Raw genomic sequence first — 14,075 nt, 5'->3', positions numbered from 1 at the left:
GAGCCCGGACAGCTCGGTCAGAACAACCCCAAAAAGATTTCTACTTAAGAAGTTGAACTACAAGATGGAATCTCTAAGGGTAGGGATCTCCAACCTCTAAAAGAATACAGAAGGTTTAAATGCGGTTTCATCCGCATTAAGCTTACCTGGGTGATGGCTGTATGATGGTTTTCCTTCAATAGTAAGAGCCATTATTATTATTATTCTGTACTGGGACGCTCTCCTGACTACGGCGAGGTCTGGAAACAAGTTGTTTCTCTCTGACAGTCTTCAACACAGAGAATCGCGGTTGATCCCGACGACGCAGATGTCGGAGTTGGGAATAAGATTAGATACTGAACTGTTGAGAGTTTGTTTTTTCCTGTGGAAAGAGATCTGAGGATCCAGAGTCTGATCAGATTTGCAACAGTGTAAACCCATCAATACGTTCCGTTGATGAAGAAGATGGTTGCGGCCTACGAGGCCATTCGGTGAGCAGGTCAAATGCCAGAGTGGATTTTGCGGGACCAGTTGGACATGTGGTCCGGGTCTCACCTGCACATGCACCGGAAAATAATCCTATTTTCCAGAACCAGGATATTTCTTCTGTGGTGGCCTCACAGTTTGCACCTCCTAGAGGGACGAAGGTTCGGGATCCAGGATTAGATCTGTAAACGCTGGTTTACGTACAGGACTAAAAGCAACACTTTAAAAAGACATTTCATACACTTTAAATGAAACCGCTGCGGCCGCTATACTTATTCCACAACCTACGTACTTATTACACCATTAGCGTACAGAGTCCCGTACCGTGTACGGACTTTGCGTACAAACGCCGCACTGACTGTACAAAGTACACGCAGCGCGTACACACCCAAAGATACACCGTGAACCCTTAACAGCTATGCATGCGATAGTAATACACTTTAAACCTTAGCAGGGAAAGGAAGACACAACACCAGATTGTAATTAAACTGCTGAGTTCCAACACCACAGCATATTATTACTGAAAGGGGGTTACAACCACAAAGCAATACAATACAAAAGAATAATGGCTACAGTCAATGGTACATACTTGTTTGGATTTCGCCGCGCTACCCAGTCTGGTCCTCGGTCATCTAGATAGATAACTTTGAGAGTCTTGTGTGACCAGGCCTGCAGCTGGCTCTTTTTATACAATCTTCCAAAACTTAACACAATGGATACTGTAATCTCTTTGTCCATTGGACACAGGGATTGTCATTTACAGTACAGGAGAGGTCATAGGTTGGTTTGAATAGGTGGGCGATGTCTGTTCAAGATGCACTTGTGGGTGGTCTCCCCTGGGTTCCCGCCGCATACCTAATGTACAGTAAATACAGTTTATATCTATATTCTGCTCCTGCACATAACTATTCGCAGGAACTTGCGATCTTCTGCAAACCAACACCGGAATATTACCCTTAAAATACCCTACAGCTGGATACCAAACACCACCTTATAACCTTATTCTGTCCCCTCCTATCCTGTAAAGGTGAATCCCTTTGTTCTGTTACCATTTAAACTGTTGTAACTTGCTGATGTGGTGCAGGGAGACTATGTGTACATTGTGCACTATTTGGATTAAATATGTAATGTGTTTTGATAGCTTTTCCATGCGTTCACAAACTCTACCGTAAATACTCATACCACGCGCTAATGCGCAGGACCGCGGGAGCGACCATACGCAAATTACGGATATGCGCACGCACGACAGAACAAGTGCGCGCAAGGAGGCCATCTGTGTGTAGTTTGTACGTGATGTGTGTACTGCAATATTTTTCGACTTTGACAGATCCTGGTGTCCATGGATACAAGTCTTCGAGGCTGGGGAGCAGTCTTTCCAGGCGAAGAATTTCCAGGGAAGAAGGTCAAGCCGGGTAGCTTGTCTGCAATAAACATTCTTAAATTAAGAGCTATTTACAACGGAACATCTTCTTCACGATCTGCCCGTCTTAATTCTGTCGGATGACGTAACAGCAGTGGCGTAAGTAAGCCGCTAGGGCGGAACGAGGAGCAAAGTGGCAATGGCAGAAGCCGAAAAAGTTTTTCGCTGGGCGGAAAGGCATGTAAACGCTCTATTAGCGGTCTGCGTTCCAGGCGTAGACAACTGAGAAATAGACTTCCTCAGCAGACACAATCTCCATCCAGGAGAGTGGGGTCTTCATTAAGAAGTTTTCACAGAAGTGACAAGTCTTTGGGGAATTCCTCATTTAGACATGATGGCGTCTCACCTCAACAAGAAACTTCAGGGATATTGTTCCAGGTCAAGGGACACTCAAGCAACAGCAGTGGATGCTCTCGTGACACCGTGGGTTTTTCAGTCGGTCTATGTGTTCCCTCCACTTTCACTCTTTCCGACGGTGATAAACATAAGAAGAACAAAGGTTCAGGCGATCCTCATTGTTCCGGTCTAGCCAAGGTGGGCTTGGTATCCAGATCTTCAAGACTTACTCATAGAAGATCCCTGGCCTCGTCCTCTACGAGAGGACCTGTTACAGCAAGGACCGGGCGTGTATCAAGACTTACCGCGGCTGCGTTTGACGGCATGGCGGTTGAACGCCATATCCTAGCCCGAAAGGGTATTTCCGGTGAAGTCATTCCCACATTGCTTCAGGCTAAAAAAGGAGTAACGGCGAAGCTTTACCACCGTATTTGGAGGAAGTATGTGTCTTGGTGTGAATCCAAGAAGGCACCTACGGAAGAATTTCAGCTGGGTCGTTTTCTCCATTTTTTTGCAAGCAGAGGTAGATGCAGGCTTAAAGTTAGGCTCCATTAAAGTGCAGATTTCTGCCTTATCAATTTTCTTTCAAAAAGAATTGGCCGCCCTTCCAGAAGTTCAGACTTTCGTGAAAGGAATGCTGCACATCCAACCTCCATTTGTGCCCCAAGTGGCACCATGGGACCTTAACGTGGTGTTGCAGTTTCTTATGTCACACTGGTTGGAACCTTTACGAAAGGTTGAGTTAAAAAATTTCTCACTTGGAAAGTGGTCATGCTATTGGCCTTGGCGTCCACAAGGCGGGTGTCTGAATTAGCGGCTTTGTCTCACTATTTGATTTTCCATGTGGATAGACCGGAATTGAGAACTCGACAACAATCTTTGCCAAAAGTGGTTTCTGCGTTTCACATGAACCAACCTATTTTGGTGCCTGTGGCTACTGAAGTCTTGGCTGATTCGAAGTCTCTCGATGTAGTCAGAGTTTTGAATATTTATGTCGCCAGAACGGCTCAGATTGGGGAAACAGAGGCTCTGTTTATCCTGTATGCTCCCAACAAAATTGGGGCTCCTGCTTCTAAGCAGACTGCTGCACGCTGGATCTGTGATACGATTCAGCATGCTCATTCTACGGCTGGATTGCCGTTACCGAAGTCGGTGAAGGCCCATTCTACCAGGAAGGTGGGCTCTTCTTGGGCGGATGCCCGAGGAGTCTCGGCGGTTCAACTTTGCCGGGCAGCTACTTGGTCGGGTTCAAACACTTTTGCTAAGTTCTACAAGTTTGATACCCTGGCTGATGAGGACCGCATGTTTGCTCAATCGGTGCTGCAGAGTCGTCCGCACTCTCCTGCCCGGTCTGGAGCTTTGGTATAAACCCCATGGTCCTTTTGGAGTGCCCAGCATCCTCTAGGATGCATAAGAAAATAGGATTTTAATACCTACTGGTAAATCCTTTTCTCTTAGTCTGTAGAGGATGCTGGGCCCCCGTCCCAGTGCGTACTGTATCTGCAGTTATTGGTTATGGTTACACTCATGTGGTGTTTCTTTTCAGTCAGTCTGCTGCTGACGTTATTCATGCCATGGCATGCGGTATGCTTTTATTGGTTGTGTTTACACACAGGTTGTGTTACATTTTCGGTCAGCATATTGCTGTATATTTTTCATGCCGTCGGCTGGTGTTCTGTTGAATGCCATGTTCTGCGGCATGTTTGAGGTGTGAGCTGGTATGACACTCACCGTGTTTAAACAATACATTCTTTCCTTGAAATGTCCGTCTCCCTGGGCACAGTTCTCTAACTGGAGTCTGGAGGCTCAATCGGTGCTGCAGATTCGTCCGCACTCTCCCGCCCGCTCTGGAGCTTTGGTATAGACCCCATGGTCCTTTTGGAGTCCCCAGCATCCTCTAGGATGCATAAGAAAATAGGATTTTAATACCTACTGGTAAATCCTTTTCTCTTAGTCTGTAGAGGATGCTGGGCCCCCGTCCCAGTGCGTACTGTATCTGCAGTTATTGGTTATGGTTACACTCATGTGGTGTTTCTTTTCAGTCAGTCTGTTGCTGACGTTATTCATGCCATGGCATGCGGTATGCTTTTATTGGTTGTGTTTACACACAGGTTGTGTTACATTTTCGGTCAGCATATTGCTGTATATTTTTCATGCCGTCGGCTGGTGTTCTGTTGAATGCCATGTTCTGCGGCATGTTTGAGGTGTGAGCTGGTATGACACTCACCGTGTTTAAACAATACATTCTTTCCATGAAATGTCCGTCTCCCTGGGCACAGTTCTCTAACTGGAGTCTGGAGGCTCAATCGGTGCTGCAGATTCGTCCGCACTCTCCCGCCCGCTCTGGAGCTTTGGTATAGACCCCATGGTCCTTTTGGAGTCCCCAGCATCCTCTAGGACGTAAGAGAAATAGGATTTTAATACCTACCGGTAAATCCTTTTCTCCTAGTCCGTAGAGGAAGCTGGGCGCCCATCCCAGTGCGGACTGTTCCTTGCAGTTGTATTGATACTGGTTATTTTTTGGTTACACGTGGGTTGTGTATCAGTTATATTCGGCTTGTTGCTGCTGTTAGTTCATACAGTTATCTGGTTTCCTGCTACACCGGTTGTACGGTATGTTTGTGGTGTGGGCTGGTATGTTTCTCGCCCTTAGTTTAACAAAAATCCTTTCCTCGAAATGTCCGTCTCTCCTGGGCACAGTTCCTATAACTGAGGTCTGGGGGAGGGGCATAGAGGGAGGAGCCAGTTCACACCCATTCAAAGTCTTATAGTGTGCCCATGTCTCCTGCAGATCCCGTCTATACCCCATGGTCCTTTTGGAGTCCACAGCATCCTCTACGGACTAAGAGAAAAGGATTTACCGGTAGGTATTAAAATCCTATTTTTGCATCATATCATTGCTGTATATAGAAGCTGTTAGAAGTATTTCTGCCATAAGGCAGTAGAAGTATTAATAATCATGATTATTTAAAAAAAAAAAAAATGTCTCGAGATCCCACAGACTTTTTTTTATTTCAGCTGGGACACAGAGTCTCAATGTACTATTGTTATGGGAAAAGACGTATTACATAGCTCACAATCCGGTGAAACTAGTATAATGGATACTGTACATGAAGAAAAGATTTATGTTATCACAGTATGCATATATTGGTTTTTAAATGCTACGTATTAAGGCATATGATGGGCGTAGATATAAATGTATAAGCTAATCAGATATTGAATAATACTAATTCAGTTAAAGATAACGCTGTTTCTCCTCTTAGGGCTTTTCTTCATCTCGGTCAAAATAACTTTTTAGAGGCTCACGGGTTTTTCACGGAGGTTCTGAAGCTGGACCCAACAAACACTGTGGTAAGTTATGTGCTATTTGTAGACTACATGTGTCATAAAGTGGTGTGAATTCTGGCATGGCATGAATGATGGATATTGATGCAGACCATAAGTCATGCTGCTTCCATAACCGTCAGAGATTCCAGCTTTGTGCGGATGACTCAGAGATGGGCGCAGGAGTGATCGGTGCTGCGTCTTTGGTCAGATCTGAGAAGTTAGGAAGCGTCTCTTTTGATACAACACCCACTCCAGGCTTCTCAGATCCGCTGCCTGTGTCCGATAATGCAGCATCAGATCACCATCGTGTGGGTCATTGGATATCTGCCGTTGCTCAGCATGTCCAGCTGCCGAGGCCAGTGAAGCTGCATCTGAAGACAGTCTGGCTTCCACACGCATCTAAAACACCAGGAACACTCCTGCGGTTTAGACACACCTCCCCGTCGCCGCGCTTCCCCCACACTGCGACCGAAGCCATTACAGCACATGCGCACTCTCTCTTTTTTCAGTAAAAATAAAAAATCCGACAGCTGTGATTGAATCGGTCCAGCCCTGAATCAGGCCCTCGTTTGGTGTGGTGCTCAATAAACATTTTTTGCAGCACACGTTAGTGCTGAACATACAGGGAAAGTGTCCGTGCTCACACGCTCTAGAGAAGGTTAGCCAACTCCCTGTTAGTGGGCTGCCTAACTTCAGCACTACTAAGGCATTTTACAGTATATAGAGGGTACTGATTGGATTGTTGGCACATGCACTGAGCCCCCAACATTCTGCCAGTTAGGGGACTCTGTTTAGAACTAAATACTTCGTTTGAGTGGACAACTTCTTTAACGTATACAGAATTAATGCAAATGCCACGTTTTAGGATAGTTGCAGTTACTCCAGATCTGGTTTCTGGCAGGTAATCTGTAGATCCTGCAATTGGTAGTCACTTTTGTAAATGTTCCATCATTTCACACAGTTTGCCATGGGTCCAGATGTGATAGCCTACAAGTTGCAGGCTCTGGAGCAATTTATCTGCTACTTTTAAAATGGCAATAACGTAAAAGGCAAAAACAACCTACTTTTAAATTGTCACTTTAAATCTAGAAACTAAAGGTCCATACACATTAGGTATTATTTTAAATGGTATCGCTCATTTTCACCGCCCTGAGTGATATCGTTTAACTATGCGTGCTCCTGCGGGTCGTTAACGATATAGCCGTAGTCTGTGCATGCATCTCAACTTGGACTATATCGTCTAAACTGCATGTTCGAGCCGGCTGCAACGTGACATCGCTGAACGATATCATTATTTATTTTTTTATTTTATTTATTAACAGTTTCTTATATAGCGCAGCAAATTCCGTTGCGCTTTACAATTTGAAATAACAATAACAAACTGGGTGATAACAGTCATAGAGGTAGGAAGGCCCTGTTCGCAAGCTTACAATCTATAGGGAAATAGCACCTTTCCTTGTGTACATATGCCTATCTATTGCATAGAATGAGAAGACATGTGAGAATATGTGTGGACTGTACAGAGTGGATGCAATTTGATAGGAAGGTTTAGGAAAGTTATCTGGGCGGTTCTGGAATTTGATACGCTTGCCTAAAGAGGTGAGTTTTCAGGGAACGCTTGAAGGTTTGGAGACTAGAGGAGAGTCTTATTGTGCATGGTAGGGCATTGCACAGAGTGGGTGCAGCCCGATGAAAGTCCTGCAGTCGTGAGTGGGAGCGAGTAATGAGTGTGGATGAGAGACGCAGGTCTTGTGAAGAGCGAAGAGGTCGGGTTGGGAGATATTTTGTGATAAGCGAAGTGATGTACGTTGGTGTAGTTTGGTTAATGGCCTTGTGTGTGAGTAAAATTATTTTATATTGAATGCGGTAGAGTACAGGTAACCAATGGAGGGACTGACAGAGTGGATCTGCAGTCGATGAACGTCTAGCGAGGAAGATAAGCCTCGCCGCTGCATTCAGAATGGATTGTAGTGGTGAGAGTCTCGTTTTGGGAAGACAAGTTAGGAGACTATTGCAATAATCAATGCGGGAGATAATGAGAGCGTGGATTAGAGTTTTAGCAGTGTCTTGTGTAAGGTATTTTGGATATGTTTTTTAGATGCATGTAACATGATCTTGAGACAGATTGAATGTGGGGAACAAAGGACAGATCAGGATGACACCTAGGCAGCGAGCTTGTGGGGTAGGGTAGATAGTCGAGTTTTCAACAGTGATAGAGATATCAGGTTGTTACTATTGGCCGGTGGAAATATAATTAACTCTGTCTTTGAAATATTCAGTTTGAGGTGGCGAGATGTCATCCAGGATGAAATGGCAGAAAGGCATTCAGTAACACGGCCCAGTACAGATAGGGACAAGTCAGGGGAGGATAGGTAGATTTGAGTATCATCTGCGTACAGATGATACTGAATACCAAAAGAGCTGATTAGTTTACCAAGAGATGAGGTATAGATGGAGAAAAGCAGAGGACCCAAGACTGAGCCTTGCGGTACTCCAACTGAAAGAGGTAGCGAAGAGGAGGTAGATTCAGAGAAGTGAACACTGAAGGAGCGATTAGATAGGTACGATAGGAACCAAGAAAGGGCTGTGTCTTTAAGACCTAGGGATTGTAGTGTCTGTATGAGAAGAGAGTGGTCTACAGTGTCAAATGCAGCAGATAGATCTAGAAGAATAAGTAGTGAGTAATGGCCTTTAGACTTCGTAGTGACCAAATCATTAACCACTTTAGTCAGTGCCGTCTCTGTGGAATGTTGGGAACGGAAGCCTGACTGAAGTGGGTCCAACAAAGTGTATGAGTTAAGAAAGTGTGTGAGTCGAGAGTAGGCAAGTCGCTCAAGTAGCTTAGAGAGACAAGGGATTAATGATATCGCTCAGTGTGTATGCACTATATCGTCTGCCCAGGAGTCAAGGGAAAACACTAGACAATATCGCTCACGAAGCAAATCGTCTAGTGTGTACCCACCTTAAGGAGGGCATTTATCAAAGACATGGAGAGAGATAGAGGGGCAGATGTATTAAGCCTGGAGACGGCATAAGGAAGTGATAAACCAGTGATAAGTGCAAGGTGAAAAACACACCATCCAATCAGCTCCTAACTGTTAATTTACATATTGGAGCTGACTGCCTGGTGCGTTTATCACCTTGCACTTATCACTGGTTTATCACTTCCTTATGCCTTCTCCAGGTTAATACATCTGCCCCAGAGAGTGTTAAAGCACTAACCAATCAGCTCCTAACTCTCATGTTACAGGTTGTGTTTAAAAAGTAACGAGCTGATCAGTTAGTGGTGTATCTCTGTCACTTTATCTCTCTCCATGCTTTGATAAATACCCCCTAAATCGCTGAAATCATGGCGGTGCCTGTAACTCGCAGGATAGCACACCTGGGTCTTCCTTCCCTTCCAGATTCTACATTGTTCTGAAATGATTCCACTATTAAGTATCGATGATGTACTGAAGCGATGTAGCTGCCCGTTTACTATTATCCTAGCAAACAAACTACCACCTTCTGTGGCATAGAACAGGTTAAAAGGAGAATCATAAAGTATAAAAAGAGTCAAAATTCTCGTCAACACTTCACACGCCATATTGAACAATACATAGTACAGTATTTATAACATCGCAATAATAATACATAAATTATAAATAATATTGAACAATACGTAGTACAGTATTTGTAACATCGCAATAATACATAAATTATAAATAATAATAATATTGAACAATACATAGTACAGTATTTATAACATCGCAATAACATACAGCGCCGCCACTGACAGACTGCGAGAGTCCCATACATTAGAGCTGTCATTAAATGAATGTCTTTCCCGTTGGTGAGATTTCATTGTTACTCTCCCCGGCCACACACAGCACGTCATGGACCCCCATTGTTCATTACTCTAATCACCTCCTGAATCTCCCTGCTAATCGATAGTGATGAAGGATAGCGTTTCTGTACTGGGCTGCCGTCAGTACACTGATGAGGGGTTATCGATCTCCGCTTTATTGTCTCGTCTCATCCCCACACTGTTATTTTCCAGGCAAATAACAATGCAGCCGTTTGCCTGCTTTATTTGGGCAAATTAAAGGATTCCCTCAGGCACCTGGAAGGATTGGTTCAGCAGGATCCCAAATACTATCTCCACGAGAGCGTTCTCTTCAATTTGACAACTATGTATGAGCTGGAGTCCTCGCGCAGTATGCAGAAGAAGCAGGCTCTGCTGGAGGCGGTAGCTGTCAAGGAAGGTGACAGTTTTAACACTCAGTGTCTGAAGCTGCTATAATTCTGTTACTGCTCCGTCTCCGCACAGCGAGGAGAGCGCACAATCCAATCCCTGTGTATATATTTCAGCTGGAAAATGTAAATGTTTATTCCCAGGTTAAATAAAATAATGTCATTGAACATTGAGAGATTATTCTATCCTGTGTCTTGGCAATAAGCCGTGTTTTCTTTTTGTCTACGTGCGGTTTTAGTTTTTGTCTACGACTAGTGTTTGTCAATGTGGCTCCAGCAACATGGCGGTAATTGCTCATTCGTCCTTGCAGTAAGTATGGAAGTAATAAGAGCGCTGTTCAGAGTCATTGTTTAGTTCAGTACCTAGTGATCTACTTGAAGTGGACCCTCCTACCTGTTTGCACGAAGTGATGGTAGCCAATTTGGGGGCTGGACAAATTTACATGAGCGAGCAAACCAATCCTTTCACTAGGAGCCAGTGACATCACTGGGGCACGAGGCACTAAGTTTCCAGTGTGTAGATAGGTTGCAAGGTCCACCAAGTGTGTACATAATGCCTGATGCAGGAAGTAGATCAGGAATACTGTATGTTGCTCTATATACAGAAGTATCTGCATATGTCTACACGCCTGGTTTTCTACTAGTCACGATCATGAGAGGTGCAGACGATACACCTCCAGAGTATATTTCCTCTGCATCAACAGTTGAATGGTCACATCTTCATTGAACATTGTAGGGTGTAATGTAACAACACCCCATTACACCCTATACGCAGCCTCATCCCACGCGAGTACCTAGTTCTTAAAATGCATAGTAACTCCGAATCACCTGTACTTATGTGCGCTTCGTTATCGAGCATACGCAGTGCAAAAATGTAACGCGTTTCGCAACCAGCAGTGCGCTCCTCTCTGCATCACAGTACTGTGTGTACATTCAGGACTAATATTTATTAGGTATGCAGTCAGCATACTGCTCAGCGGGATCCCGGCTGTCTTAATACCGACGCCGGGATTCCTACTGGCTTACCATACCGCCACTAGGTGATTCCCTCTCTATAGGTGTCCACGACACCCATAGAGTGAGAATAGAACTTACGGCAAGCATAGCTCACCACCGAGAACACAGCATGGCGAGCGCAATGAGCCCACAAGGGGCTTAGTTGCACTCGCACACACCGCTTGGGATGCCGATGTCGGGATCCTGACTTGCGGCATCCCGGGCGGCAGTATAACATACCGATCCCATTTATTAGTTTTCTATTCTGTTCTGATTACTATTATAGGGTTGGTAGTTTTATTGTACAGCTTTTGACTTTTGAGGCTGATACTAAGTTGTAGTGTTGTGCACCTGATGTGTGACCGTTTCTCCCCAGAGATTTGTTTTGTAACTGTGCCCCACGTCGCTAATGGTGAAGACTGCCATTGATGGGCTCGTTCATAGTTCCCCTTATGTCACTGTATAAATCTCGCCCTGTTGTAGATATGCCCTGTGTACTGAACCTTAGTATCTTATATTACACTAATATATTAGATGTGTAAGCTATACGTTAGAGCCTCTGTGAATAAATAAGACACATATACACTGCTGGACTGTAGAACGTGCTCCCAGTGCGGCTGCTTCCATTTGGCATTCTGCTCCTGGGCACCAGTGTGCTTTATGTTACTCATGCATTATTCCCTTGCCAGACACATCCCTATCGCTTCCAGGTGCGTGTGAGTTCCCTTGTCGTGTCTAGACATTGTTTCCTTTTCATTCAGCCAGTAATCACAGCAGAATATTTGCTGTAACCGTGCATGTACTTCTGCAGATATATCGGCTAACACTGGAGTTGCTAGAACACTGTGGTGTGATTCGTGCCACACGGGAACAGCATGCAAAGACCACTTGTGCTTTTTCAGTCTACAATTAGTACAAAAATAACAAACCCTGTTTTTTAACCCAATATATCATATTCCTTTTAATTACTGATTTTTGAATTGCAAGATACCGATCTGGTGAATGCTTAAAACAAATGTCAGTGTGTATAGACTCTGCGATTCCCATAGAGGTCAGTGCTTCCTATAAGATGAGAGCTGTAGTCACTGCGCGGTGACAGTGTGAGTCCCACAGAGGTCAGTGCTTCCTATAAGATGAGAGCTGTAGTCACTGCGCGGTGACAGTGTGAGTCCCACAGAGGTCAGTGCTTCCTATAATATGAGAGCTGTAGTCACTGCGCAGTGACAGTGTGAGTCCCACAGAGGTCAGTGCTTCCTATACGATGAGAGCTGTAGTCACTGCGCAGTGACAGTGTGAGTCCCACAGAGGTCAGTGCTTCCTATAAGATGAGAGCTGTAGTCACTGCGCAGTGACAGTGTGAGTCCCACAGAGGTCAGTGCTTCCTATAAGATGAGAGCTGTGGTCACTGCGCGGTGACAGTGTGAGTCCCACAGAGGTCAGTGCTTCCTATAATATGAGAGCTGTAGTCACTGCGCAGTGACAGTGTGAGTCCCACAGAGGTCAGTGCTTCCTATACGATGAGAGCTGTAGTCACTGCGCAGTGACAGTGTGAGTCCCACAGAGGTCAGTGCTTCCTATACGATGAGAGCTGTAGTCACTGCGCAGTGACAGTGTGAGTCCCACAGAGGTCAGTGCTTCCTATAAGATGAGAGCTGTAGTCACTGCGCGGTGACAGTGTGAGTCCCACAGAGGTCAGTGCTTCCTATAAGATGAGAGCTGTAGTCACTGCGCGGTGACAGTGTGAGTCCCACAGAGGTCAGTGCTTCCTATACGATGAGAGCTGTAGTCACTGCGCAGTGACAGTGTGAGTCCCACAGAGGTCAGTGCTTCCTATACGATGAGAGCTGTAGTCACTGCGCAGTGACAGTGTGAGTCCCACAGAGGTGAGTGCTTCCTATACGATGAGAGCTGTAGTCACTGCGCAGTGACAGTGTGAGTCCCACAGAGGTCAGTGCTTCCTATACGATGAGAGCTGTAGTCACTGCGCGGTGACAGTGTGAGTCCCACAGAGGTCAGTGCTTCCTATACGATGAGAGCTGTAGTCACTGCGCAGTGACAGTGTGAGTCCCACAGAGGTCAGTGCTTCCTATACGATGAGAGCTGTAGTCACTGCGCAGTGACAGTGTGAGTCCCACAGAGGTCAGTGCTTCCTATAAGATGAGAGCTGTAGTCACTGCGCAGTGACAGTGTGAGTCCCACAGAGGTCAGTGCTTCCTATACGATGAGAGCTGTAGTCACTGTGCGGTGACAGTGTGAGTCCCACAGAGGTCAGTGCTTCCTATACGATGAGAGCTGTAGTCACTGCGCAGTGACAGTGAGAGTCCCACAGAGGTCAGTGCTTCCTATACGATGAGAGCTGTAGTCACTGCGCAGTGACAGTGTGAGTCCCACAGAGGTGAGTGCTTCCTATACGATGAGAGCTGTAGTCACTGCGCAGTGACAGTGTGAGTCCCACAGAGGTCAGTGCTTCCTATACGATGAGAGCTGTAGTCACTGCGCGGTGACAGTGCGAGTCCCACAGAGGTCAGTGCTTCCTATACGATGAGAGCTGTAGTCACTGCGCAGTGACAGTGTGAGTCCCACAGAGGTCAGTGCTTCCTATACGATGAGAGCTGTAGTCACTGCGCAGTGACAGTGTGAGTCCCACAGAGGTCAGTGCTTCCTATAAGATGAGAGCTGTAGTCACTGCGCAGTGACAGTGTGAGTCCCACAGAGGTCAGTGCTTCCTATACGATGAGAGCTGTAGTCACTGCGCAGTGACAGTGTGAGTCCCACAGAGGTCAGTGCTTCCTATACGATGAGAGCTGTAGTCACTGCGCAGTGACAGTGTGAGTCCCACAGAGGTCAGTGCTTCCTATACGATGAGAGCTGTAGTCACTGCGCAGTGACAGTGTGAGTCCCACAGAGGTCAGTGCTTCCTATAAGATGAGAGCTGTAGTCACTGCGCAGTGACAGTGTGAGTCCCACAGAGGTCAGTGCTTCCTATACGATGAGAGCTGTAGTCACTGCGCAGTGACAGTGCGAGTCCCACAGAGGTCAGTGCTTCCTATACGATGAGAGCTGTAGTCACTGCGCAGTGACAGTGCGAGTCCCACAGAGGTCAGTGCTTCCTATACGATGAGAGCTGTAGTCACTGCGCAGTGACAGTGCGAGTCCCACAGAGGTCAGTGCTTCCTATACGATGAGAGCTGTAGTCACTGCGCGGTGACAGTGTGAGTCCCACAGAGGTCAGTGCTTCCTATACGATGAGAGCTGTAGTCACTGCGCAGTGACAGTGTGAGTCCCACAGAGGTCAGTG

General features: G+C 45.9%; 1 protein-coding gene across 2 annotated transcripts in view; it reads left to right on the top strand.

Annotated features, from left to right (window-relative positions):
* The window catches only part of TRAPPC12 (trafficking protein particle complex subunit 12), a 298,877-nt gene extending 288,910 nt beyond the window's left edge, over window positions 1-9,967 (top strand). For both annotated transcript variants that reach the window (XM_063915478.1, XM_063915477.1), the window contains exons 11-12: window positions 5,485-5,572; window positions 9,588-9,967. In XM_063915478.1, coding sequence (XP_063771548.1) covers window positions 5,485-5,572; window positions 9,588-9,830 — 331 coding nt within the window. In that variant the 3' untranslated portion in view covers window positions 9,831-9,967. The remainder of the gene's footprint in view (window positions 1-5,484; window positions 5,573-9,587) is intronic.
* Window positions 9,968-14,075: the final 4,108 nt, after the last annotated feature.

The sequence above is a fragment of the Pseudophryne corroboree genome, chromosome 4 (genome assembly GCF_028390025.1).
Source record: "Pseudophryne corroboree isolate aPseCor3 chromosome 4, aPseCor3.hap2, whole genome shotgun sequence".
NCBI lineage: Eukaryota > Metazoa > Chordata > Amphibia > Anura > Myobatrachidae > Pseudophryne > Pseudophryne corroboree.
The sequence above is the reverse complement of the archived record's forward strand: the minus strand, read 5'-3'. Positions and strand labels throughout refer to the sequence as shown.